This window comes from Ailuropoda melanoleuca, chromosome 7 (assembly GCF_002007445.2).
Source record: "Ailuropoda melanoleuca isolate Jingjing chromosome 7, ASM200744v2, whole genome shotgun sequence".
Lineage (NCBI taxonomy): Eukaryota > Metazoa > Chordata > Mammalia > Carnivora > Ursidae > Ailuropoda > Ailuropoda melanoleuca.
In genome coordinates this window covers 58,781,518-58,792,740 of record NC_048224.1, presented here as the reverse complement: position 1 = coordinate 58,792,740, position 11,223 = coordinate 58,781,518, and the positions used below count along the sequence as shown (strand labels likewise).

The 11,223-nt window shown below is 58.6% G+C and overlaps 1 protein-coding gene across 1 annotated transcript in view; it reads left to right on the top strand.

The window, feature by feature from the left end:
• The first annotated feature begins 65 nt into the window (after nt 1–65).
• Nucleotides 66–11,223, top strand: part of ADAMTS13 (ADAM metallopeptidase with thrombospondin type 1 motif 13) — a 41,307-nt gene continuing 30,149 nt past the window's right edge. Inside the window, exons 1-10 of the mRNA XM_034664774.1 lie at nt 66–312; nt 2,499–2,610; nt 2,961–3,027; nt 4,084–4,364; nt 5,378–5,537; nt 6,564–6,739; nt 8,868–8,951; nt 9,141–9,265; nt 9,386–9,532; nt 10,997–11,137. Coding sequence (XP_034520665.1) covers nt 284–312; nt 2,499–2,610; nt 2,961–3,027; nt 4,084–4,364; nt 5,378–5,537; nt 6,564–6,739; nt 8,868–8,951; nt 9,141–9,265; nt 9,386–9,532; nt 10,997–11,137 — 1,322 coding nt within the window. The 5' untranslated portion in view covers nt 66–283. The remainder of the gene's footprint in view (nt 313–2,498; nt 2,611–2,960; nt 3,028–4,083; nt 4,365–5,377; nt 5,538–6,563; nt 6,740–8,867; nt 8,952–9,140; nt 9,266–9,385; nt 9,533–10,996; nt 11,138–11,223) is intronic.

Here is an 11,223-nt window from a genome sequence, read left to right as displayed (position 1 = left end):
GCGTGGGGGAGGCCGGGGGCGGAGCGAACGGCGCGCGGGGCCGGGCCACGCCCCCCAGCCGGGCGGCCCGGGCTCCGCCCCTCCTCCCTCTCCGAGTGGGGAAACTGAGGCCCGGGGACCGAAGGACGACCCCGGCGCCCCGGGGCTGCAGAGGCGCTTGAGCCACAGCCTATAGCAATGAGGAAGCATTGTAACAACGCTGTGTTATTTTACGCAACGGCGGCGACGATAAATCAGCAGCACCCCTTTGCCTGGCCCCTCGGTGCCTGGATTAACTCCGCGGATGAGCCTCGGCTCCCGGAACGCATCCACGTGAGTCTGTGCGTGAGCGTGCGGCGGTGGGGGGATTTCAGGGAAACAGCTCGCAAACCCACCAGGTAATTTTGGGCACCAGTAACTGCCATGAAGGTGATAACAGAGATGCTGGGAAGAGATTGACCCGGGGCGGGGGGCTGGGGCGGTTACCAGACAATCTGCAGGATGCCCTGAGAAGTGGGAATTTCCGATAAAGAATAATTTTTAGTATAATTATGCGTGATGCTGTAGTTGCAATATTGGGGGTATAGACTAAAGCAAAAAGTATGCGTGTGTATCTAAAATTGAAATTTAACTAAGTGTCCTGATTTTTATCTTCTGAATGTGGCAACCCTACCTGGGGGCCACTTAGATCGGGTCATAAGGGAGGGCCTCTTTGAGCAGGTGACGTGAGAGTGGAACCTTGAAGGGAAAAGCAGGGCTCAAAGGGAAGGGCAGCAAAGCCCTTGACGCAGCAGCCCTAACGGGGCAGCGGGCTGGTGCGGCGAAGGCTCTGTGTGCCAAGCGAGAGGCTTAGGGACGCAGGCAGAGGAACAGCAGGGCCCGAAGGCTCTGTGTGCCAAGTGAGAGGCTTAGGGACGCAGGCAGAGGAACAGCAGGGCCCGTCTAATCTGTGATTACGGAGCCTCGGAGGCTGCAGGAAGGGGTGTGGACATTTTACTCTAAGGGCAGGGGAAGCCATCGACTGCTTTAAAGCCGGGGGGTGATGCAGTCTGACTTGAGTTCTTAAAGGTCACTGACATTCTACGAGAAATGGGACAGGGAGGGCGCACGCGAGAGCGGGGAGGCCAGGTGGGAGCCCATGACCGATGCCCAGGCCAGCAGTGATGAGCTTGGCTTAGGGGGCGATGTGTCCTTCTGGGTCTCCCGGGAGCAGTCACAGAGATAGTCAGGAGCTCACAGCGTGAATTGGGTTGGCCTACCTGGGAAAGGTAAAGGGGGAAATGCAGGATGGGCGGGGAGAGCCTCAGGCAATCACCCAGATCAGGCCTGGGAAAGGAAAGCCAACCACCCAGGATGGAATGTCGGTGCAGCCTCTGGGATAACAGAGGACACGGAGGCAGGGGACCTGCACAGTCCCCCTGCTAGCTGTCAGCTGAGTTGGGGGTGGGGTCCTGGAGGTGTGAGGGAGCCAGAAATAGTGCTTTGGAGAGTGTGACCGAGAATCTTCCAGAAAGTGGAGTGGGGTGCCTGGTGGTCTGTGATGCTGAGGGCAGCGTGGTGCCACCTCTCCTGGTTCTGTAACAGTCCGTGGGGGGCAGACACAGAATAGTCAGTAGCCGAGAGGGAGGGGGTGGAGCAGAGGAATGTCTGTGAGACGTGAGGATAGTGGGGAGCCTGGGGTCTGCACTGGGTGAGGAGGGTGAAATGAAACAGCGTCACTTATGTCAAGGGGTTTTAAAATGGAGCCAGGAGTCCATTAAGGAGATGGGCCTCGCACACGTCCTCCCCATCGTCACCGGTGGAACAGTGAACTTTTGAACTGGGCCAGAGTGCGAATATTCCAGGGACCTAGCCTGAACACTTGCAGCCCTCCTACAGTGAAGGGCTGCTTACTGATAGCCTCAGTCCAGATTTATATTATAAAGATTCCCTTTCTGTTGCCAACACCAATCAAAAATTCTCTGTAAGCAATGGCCTGTTTTTGCTGTGAATGCTTCTGACTTTGGTTCCCGAGTGGGGCGTTATTTGGATTGTGACCCAAATCTCTGTGCCCTGAATTGCAATTCTTCAATCCCAGATAGATGAGCTTGTGTAATGACTGCCTCCCAACAATTTTAGCTTTGACGAAGGGAATGAGGAGTGGAGAGCGGGACAGATTATGGGGTGTCAGTAGAGAGAAGGTTGGGGGCTGGAATGCACAGCCTTTTATCAGTCAGGGGAGAGGAACCCAGCCTTTGTTGTAGAATCACGCCTGAATCCACATCTGTAAGACTCCCGGTCCAGTGCTCCCTCCTCCTGATTACGCTGCTTGGCGCAGCCCCATCCCAGGGTGTAGGATCCGGTGCTCTGGACCGAGGACCCGCCTCGTGCAAGAGTGTGCAGGCTGCCCACTCCCATGGCCCCGGCCCCGAGAGGAAGCTCCCAAGAGTAAACACAGCCCCATCTTCCCACCCACCAGGGTCTACCACATTCCACACTGGCCAGATATCCAGTCACAAGGCTCTCTTCTTCTGCCACAGGCTGGTTTTCCTGAGGATGAGGCAGCCTCACCCTTGGGGGAGAGGCGTGGGGGCAGTTCTCACTTCGGCCTTCTTTCTCCTGGGCTGCTGGGGTCTCTCCGATTTCCAGCAGGTGGGTGAGTCTGCAGGCGCGGACGTGTTTGGGGAGCCCTGGGGCCGGGAGTCTGAGCTCTTCTGGGTGCTGAAGGAGGGTGCCCTGGGGAGAGACGGAACTGCCCAAACAGCCTTTGGGGAGAGTGGGGGTGTTCTTTCAGCTTTAGGGTTTGCACTGGGCGTGGGGGGGGGGCAGATCTGAGCCTAGGGTTTCGGGGATGGAGTGCTCGCTGTGGAAGGAATGGGCTTCTCAGTAAGTACTGTGTCGTCCTCCTCCATCCCCACCTCGATTTCCCCCTTCCCCTTGCCCCTCTGCCACCCCCTCTCCCTCTCCCTCTTCTCTTCTCCCTTGTCCTTTATGTCTTGCAGGAATTTCTTCAGGCTTTGGCGCCAGAGGAAGTGACTTCTTATTTTGGCCCTGAAGCTACTTTAAAAGGTACTTGTCCTGGAGTCTTCTTAGCAGGGGGAGTTCCTCAGAGCCTGAGGGGCACATCCTCAGAGTCCGGGCTCTGCTGCGAGGAGGTCCAAGAAGCCGCCGTCATTTCTGTTAATTAACTCTGGACTTCTGCCAAGTCCATGAAAGCGGTCTGGGTGTTCTGGACCAAGTTGGGGTTCTGACCCCAGGCGTCTGCTCAGTATCTCGAGGGAATGGTTACTAATTAGCTGGTCCCTTTTGCCCCGGGGCCTCCCTGGGGCTGGGGAAGCTGCAGGAGCTCTTGTGGTGTCTGGTCGCGGATGGAAATATTTATCTTTTCTGTGAGAAACAAGATAGGCACTGGCTCAAGCTCCAGCCAGAGCCTTCCTGTCGCTCTCGGCCACGTCTGTGGACTTCTCTGGGGTGCCAGCCCCCTTTCCGAGTTGGGCCATTGTTCTAAAGGCTGCTGGGACCCAGAGGAAGGGTGGCCTAGCGGTCAGGGTGGAGAGATAGAAGGGATGTCCCACTTGTGACTGAATTCTCTGGGGCCTGGGTCAGATGCACACCGAGCCCTGCTTGGGGTTGCCTGGGGGTGGGGATGCGGACCGGAAACTTGTGTATCGGGGCCCCAGGTCCCTGCAGCTCTGCCCTTGATGGGGCCTGGGGTCCCTAAGCCCTCCGGGGGCTCCTTAGGGGTGAGGCAGATGGGTGGAAGAGGATGGTGAGGATGGCCTTGGGCGCCTGCCTTCCCCAGAGGCCCCAGAAGCTGTGCTTGAATGTGCTCTGTCTTTTGGGGTTCACGCCACCCCTCGTGAAACCCTGTCGTGCAGTGAGGCTAGTGTGCCGAGTGCTGGTCTGCTCCAGGGGTGAGGCCCAGATGGGAGAGGCAACTTGAAGTCCACCCCCTTGCAAGCTGGAAAGAGCTGAATTTGAACCCAGGCTCCCACCCCACCTCTCCGGGGTTCCAGGCCAGCATGCGTCCCCACACCAAAGGGAACAAGTTGGGGCCTCCTCTCCCGGGCAGGAAGACCGGAGGGCTGAGCATGGCTGAGCGAGGCAGCCTCCTGTCTCCTGCAGTGCCTCCATTCGATGTGGCCCCTCTCAGCTGCATCTGTGAAGATGGGCCCGGGGGGCCTCCCTGCAGGGCCCCAAGCTGCTCCCTGCACGCCTGGGGCCAGCTCTTCACCGTCTCCTTCCCGCCGGAGCGGAGCCTCCTTACGGCCTCCTTCACCAGCGAGCACGTGCTGAATGCCTCCCTGCGGCTACTGAGATGGCCGCTCCATCTCTGCTTCTCGGGAGGCCGCCCCCTGCTGCCCCTGGGTGCCGTGGCCAGAGTCACTTACTGCTCGGGCCACTTGGTGAGTGGGAGCCCGGCTCAGCCTCGGGGAGAGGCCATGCTGAGCGTGTGCTTGGTGGGACCCCATGGTGCAGAGAGGTCCCCCAGCCCTCTTCCACCCAGCCGGGTGTGCGGGAGGACAGCACACCGGATCTTTGCCGCGTGCCAGGCCCCATGAAGGCATGTTCCACAGAGGCTAGAAAAGCTGGCTGAGCTCCCCCAGGCCTCCCGGCTAGCAGGCGGCAGAGCCAGGTGCGAATCCAGGGGACCAAGGAGTGGAAAGAACCAGGGCTTCGCAGTCAGCCCTTTGAGTTCACATTCCAGCTCTGTCACTTAATCCAGACAACCTCGGACTGGACACTCGATCGGATCTCAGGGTCTTCAACTGAGAAATGATGAGGTGTCTTGGGTTGTCAGGTGGCCATGTAAATTTGTCACAACGCATCCGTCAAGACAGAGCCACTTATGTCCTGACACCCCTCCCTGGTTGCTGTGTTGGGCGCCCCAGCGTGGGCCGGGACACATGCCACCCCGGGACAGTCTGGTCACTGCTGTGCCGTCCGTTAGCACGGGCCTAGCTAGTCCCTTGAGGCCCCCTCCATTTCTGTACACGTGGGATCCCACCAGTGTCTCTCCCAGGTCCTACAGCCTGGGGTCCAAAGGCCGCGATGTGAGGGAGGACCAGAGTGTGGGTGGGGGGATGGGGGAGTTGCTGGCAGCAGGTGTAGCTGTAGGCATGGCTCCGGAAGGGCTCGGGTCCCCAGCTGTCCCACAAGGATGGGTTTGGGGATGCTGGACTTGGAGAGGAGCTGTTGGAGAGTTCAGGGCAGGTCCGTGCCCAGTGCTGTGACATCCCAGAGAGCCTCTGTCATGCAGTGGGGCCGGTGGGCTGTGTGCCAGGCTGCTCTGTCTTCTCTAGGAGGGTGACATCCTCGTGGGTGCAGACCGGTNCTCAGGGCAGGTCCGTGCCCCAGAGAGCCTCTGTCATGCAGTAGGGCCGGTGGGCTGTGTGCCAGGCTGCTCTGTCTTCTCTAGGAGGGTGACATCCTCGTGGGTGCAGACCGGTTTTACATCCAGCCAGTGAGGAGACAGCACCAGGAGCTGGTGCCTCCCTGGGTTCGTGCCCAGCCCCACCTGATCCACAGGCCTGTCCCCAAGGCCCCTGTGGCCCCCGAGGCCCCAGAAGTCATCCGAGGTACAGCATCCGGGAGAGGGAGGGTGGAGCTGCCCTTGGGGACAGCTCTGGGGGGGGCAGCTCCCCGAAACGCCCAGGTGGCCGTACAAAATGCTGCAACCGTGATTGAACCGTCCTTGTCAGGATGCTGGGGAGCAGGTGGGCCAGGGGAACACGTGGCCGGCCTCCAGCCATGCCCCCAACTGTCTACTTGGGGGACAGATAGACGTCCAGCCTGTGAGCAGCTCTTCGTAGTTTACAAAGCACGTTCACAGGCGTGCGCTGTTGGCAGGACATCGCTTACTGGTATTAGTTACTAGTATAGACGGGAACACGGAGGCCCAAAAACAGAGAGTGGCTGGTCAGGGCTGACACAGCAGCTTCAGGGCACGACCAGGATTGGAGCTGGCTCCGCTGCCTCCCAGGCCCACTCTTCCATCCCCCGGGTTGCATCAGGTGCAGGCAGGGCGCGGTTTGGGGCTCTCCTTGTCATCGTGGAATGACCCTGTTCTGCTCTCCAGCAGGTGCCCAGAGGGGCATCAAGGAGGCAGAGTCAGTGCCTGGGGCTTTGGGGAGACCCAAAGGACAAAAAGTCCACATAATAGCTCCCTCCTTGGGCCCTGCATTGCCACTGGGCCCTTTCAGATGCTCCGGAATGCCTGGTCCCTAATGGGATCTGGCCTCGGGGTGGGGTGGAATCCAAGACCCAGTAGCCTCTTGGGCTAGCTCCCACTGGTTCTAACAGTCACCGCAGAAAGCGACTTCCGACAGCTTGGGACCCTCAACCCTCCTAAGGAGCCAGGAGGCCAGCTTCTGGAGGGCTAGAGGTAGGGGTTGAGAGTGGGCACAGCCCAGGCCCGCTCCCGAGGTGCTCACCCACCTGGGAGGCTGGTATCCCCTGCTCCCCACATTTCCCATGAGGAAGCTTAGGACCCCTGCCTCCCTAAACCCTATAGTGGGTAGTGGCAGGGACAGGGCTCACATGGTCTCTCAGCCCAGGAAAGACCTGGCCGTGGGTGGGCAAACCACGAGTCGTCTGCTTTCTAGAACCTTCGCTGTCAGCCCTGCCTCCTCCCTCAGCAGGCCGTCCTCCTCACCCTCGAGTCCGGAGATGGGCTGCCGGGAGCGTCCTGCACTTGGAGCTGCTGGTGGCCGTGGGCCCTGACGTCTACCAGGCTCACCAGGAGGACACTGAGCGCTACGTTCTCACTAACCTCAACACGGTGAGTCCCTTGCGGAGCCGGCCTCTTGGACGGTGCTGGCCATAAGGCGCGGGACTTGGGAGCCTCCGGATCCGGCGCCCCACGCCAGGGGCTTGGGGTAGAATGTACGTGGGCTGGCTTACGTGGTACTTTGAATTTGGGTTGAACTCAGGTGTAACCCTAAGGCTGGGGTCATGCTTGGGCCCCAGGGCCTTGGAGGGGGGAAGGGTGCGGCCTGCCCTTTGCTTCCTCCTCCCCTCCCTCAGCCGGAGTGGAGGTCAGTGAGGTCCTGGGACCCCTCTTGGCTCCCTAGTGTACCCCACAGCCTCTTGCTACTTGGGTCCCTTCTCTCCAGGGGACTCTCGAATCTGGCCTCTGTCCTGAAGCCCATTTGCTCCACGGGCACCTGGGCCAGCACCGCTGGCCCTCTTCTTGTGGGCACCCCATTGCTGCTGGCCTCTCCTTCACTTGGCTTTAGGGGTGAAGGGGGGGTGGGAGTACGACTCCCACTGAGTGTTATCAGAGGGACAGAGGCGTCCCAACAAACGAATGCTCACGGGTAATCTAACAGACTCCACGAGACCCCGTGCCCGCAGCTAGGGAACGCACGTGTCACACACACACACACACACACACACACACACACACGCACACACGCAGTGACTGCTCTAGGCTGCCATGGAAGCTTCTACAGCGTCAGGACGTCAGGAACAACACTGCAAGGAGAGTGCTGTCCTGCTTGTAAGCTGGCCCTGAAGCGTGGGCTGCTTCCAGAGAATGTGCGGTTCTTAGCGCCACTGTGTGCCCTGCCTCAGGTGTGGCCACGGAAAAGTCCCCCCCAGGCTCAGAGCCCCAGGCCACCGGTCCCCTCCCTGCCCCCTCCCTGTCCCCTTGTGTTCTCTGGGCCCCACGGCCACACCCCTGTGGTCCCGCCCCCTTGCAGACCTGGCGCCAGGCCACAGTAAGCCCGCTCAGGTTTCCTCCTGCGGCCTCCGGGTGAACAGCATCTCTGAACAGCATCTCCTTTGAGTGGCTTGAAAACTCTTGTTTTCAAGCACTGGGGGTCCCACCGCTAATATGCTGATGATGGGGATGGAGCCGTGCTCCCTCTGCTCGTTTGTGCCTTCTGAGGACCCAGGAGGGTGGTAGATGCCAGCCTGGCTTCTGCCCAGACGGTGCTGTCGTGACAGGACACCCACCTCGTGCCAGCTGCTTTGTTCCTAAGTCTGCTAACAGCATGGAAGGCTTTCCCTCCATTTTCCAGATAAGAAACCTGGGCTTCCAGGGTCAGTTCACGGGATCCTGAGCAGCCTGGAAAGGAAAGCGGCAGAGCTCGGTGTCAGGCTCAGGCCAACTGAGGCCAGTTGACAGCAGAGTGCTCCCATGGGTGCCCTGTGTAATTCAGAGGACGAGTCGGTGCCAACAGCACCATGACAAGTCAACCACGATTGGCATCTTTTCTTTTTTTTAAGATTTTATGTATTTATTTGAAAGAGAGAGAGAGTGAGAGAGAGCACTAGCAGGAGCAGGGGCAGAGGGAGAGGGATTAGCTGACTCCCCCGCTGAGCAGAGAGCCCCATGATCCCAGGACCGCAGGATCATGACCTGAGCCAAAGGCAGACGGTTAACCAACTGAGCCACCCAGGCGTCCGCACGATCGGCATCTCGACACGTGTGCCAGGAGAGAGCCAGGAGGCTGGCTGTGGGGGGAACCTTCTCTCTGGAACCCAGGAAAGGGCTTGTGGAGGGAGGGGAGGCCCTCATGCTGCATCACGGAGACACGAAGGTTAAACAAGCAGAGAACGGTGTTTCAGGTGGATGGGCAGAATGGAGAAAGGACAGGGTGAATCTGGTGAGAGAGAACAGTGTTGGAATGGAATGTTCTAGACTAATAACAATTATTTGTGTCCCATGGTTTCAGGGTCATGTGTGTGTGTGTGTGTGTGTGTGTGTGTGTGTTGGTTGGACTTCTTGAGCCCTGAGCAAGGGGAGGACCAGAGCACGTTGCCTGTCCCTGTGGCTGGCTCCCCGCCCAGGGACTAGCATCTTCTCCCATGTTGATGGCGCATCTTCTCCGGGGCCCAGCCCGCCAGTCAGGCCGCGCCAGCCCACGGTTGGTTAACCGTCTCTCTCTCCTGCCCTTCCACAGGGGTCAGAGCTGCTGAGGGACCCATCCCTGGGGGCTCAGTTCCGAGTACATTTGGTGAAGTTGGTCATCCTGACCCAGCCCGAGGTAGGCGCCGAGCTGGGAGCCCAGAGTTGCTGGAAAACCCACTTCTGTTCTCTTTCCCTCTTCCTGTGGGTCTCCCCATCTGTAGCATGCGTCGGAACAGGGCTGCGGTGAGGCCTGAGATGCCAATGGCTGTCCGCACCCTGTTGGGTGCAGTGCCCATAAACACGGGCTCTATTACTGACCCCCCAGGATGCCCCGAATATCACAGCCAACATCACGGCGTCACTGCTGAGCGTCTGCGAGTGGAGCAGGACAGTCAACCCTGAGGACGACATGGATCCCGGGCATGCCGACCTGGTCCTCTACGTTACCAGGTAGCCGTGCTCCCCAGGGGCACGCCAGCCTGCCTGGGAGCTGCGCCCCGTCTCTGCAAAGGTGGTCTGGCAGCAGGAGACACCTCAGCACCACCTGGATGTCTGTTCTGTCTTCCCAAGGTTTGACCTGGAGTTACCTGATGGTAACCGGAAGGTTCGGGGGGTCACGCAGCTGGGGGGTGCTTGCTCGTCCTCCTGGAGCTGCCTCATCACTGAGGATACTGGCTTTGACCTGGGGGTCACCATCGCCCATGAGATTGGGCACAGGTAGGCGTCATGTCCCCAAGCTGAGGCCCAGGAGCTGACCGGGGCTCCCAGGAGGTCACGTCGAGGCTGGCGGTGGGCCCCGGAAGAGTCTGCTGGAAGGAACCTATACCTTGGCCCCAGTGGACTTGGGAGGTGGGGCAGGCACAAGGGCTGGGAAATCTGATACTTCTTGATTACCAGGTGATTAAAAATTTTTTTTTCCTCCAAAAACAAGCAAGACAAACTTAGCAATTAGAAAATAATTTTTCCAGGAAATTCAGGTAAAGAAAAATTATCCCAGATCCTACCAGTTAGAGATAACATCTGTTCACGTTTTGTGTTTTAGTTATTTCTTACCCACACACACAATTTTTTATTGCAAAATCGGGATTGTATTGTATATTGTTTTGTTCCTTGTTTTTTAATGGAACAATAAATACATCCCAAACATTTTTCCTACATCTTTTATAATTTTTTTTGTATGCACTGTAATTTATTTAACTAATCCCCCCGTTGTTGGCTTTTTAGGTTGTTTCCAAGTTTTTCCTGTTATGAACATTCTGCATTCTGTAGGCAAATCTTTGTTCCTATCTATTGTCATTTACCCAAAGTGGCGAACTTCTTTTCTTTATGGTTTTTAGTCTTTTCATTATGAAAGTAACACCCACTTGCTGTAAAAAGTCAGGCAGTACAGAGACTCCTAAAGTAAAAAGTGAGTCTCTGCTGCCTCCCCCCAGCCCCCACCTGCCCCCAGGCCTTCCCCCCACTGAGCTCTGCTGTGGAATCCCCCACACCCCTATCTCTGTGAGGGGCCCAGGTGCCCAGTGAACCTGGGGCTCCTCACCCCCACATCAGCCCACAACAGGCCCGCTCTTACCCTGGTTCCTGCACCTGACCCCCCCACCCCCGCACCCCATGCCCACCCTGCAAGGCCTCCATCTGTCTTGTTCGGAGGAAAAAGCTTGGTTTTGTTTGTTTGCTTTTTGTTTTTGTTTTTAAGAAGGTTTTGAAAACCTTTGTCTTCCACGAGGAGTGGAGACGATGGCCAAAGGCCTGCACATTTTCTCGACTTTTTTATTAACGTGTTAGGATGCAAGCAGTGGATGAATTTTCCCACTCTGAGCCAGCAGCCCACAGATCAAGAAAGTAATCACCGGCAGCGCCCCCCCCCCCCCCCCCCCCCCCGCCGTGCCTCCAGACCCTATCCACCCTGATTTATAATACTGCGGATTAGATTGGCCTCAACACTTTTAAAGCCTTTTGATATTTATTAGCCTAAAGAGGCAGGAGCCCCCTGGCTGATCCAGTGCTCTCTCGGGTGGGAAACTGAGGCAGGGCTCTCTGGTGGCAGGGTCAGGAGCCCCCTGGGGTCTGAAACCACGCTGCTGCCATGGTCATCACAGGATCCGCCGGGCCTGGACTGGAGCGGGGGATGGAGGCGGTGGGTAGGCGAGGGGACCCTCAGCGTTGCCTCCCCCCGCACAGCTTGGGCGTGGAGCACGACGGTGCGCCGGGCAGCGGCTGCGAGCCCAGCGGCCACGTGATGGCTTCCCAGGACGGGGCGCCCGCCGGCGGCGACCTCTCGTGGTCCGCCTGCAGCCGCCGGCAGCTGCTGCACCTGCTGAGGTAGCTGCGTCCGTCACCCCGCCCAGCCCTCCCCACGCCCCCATCTGCACTCGGGGCGCACCCCTGCTCGTCCCCCAACCCCCCCC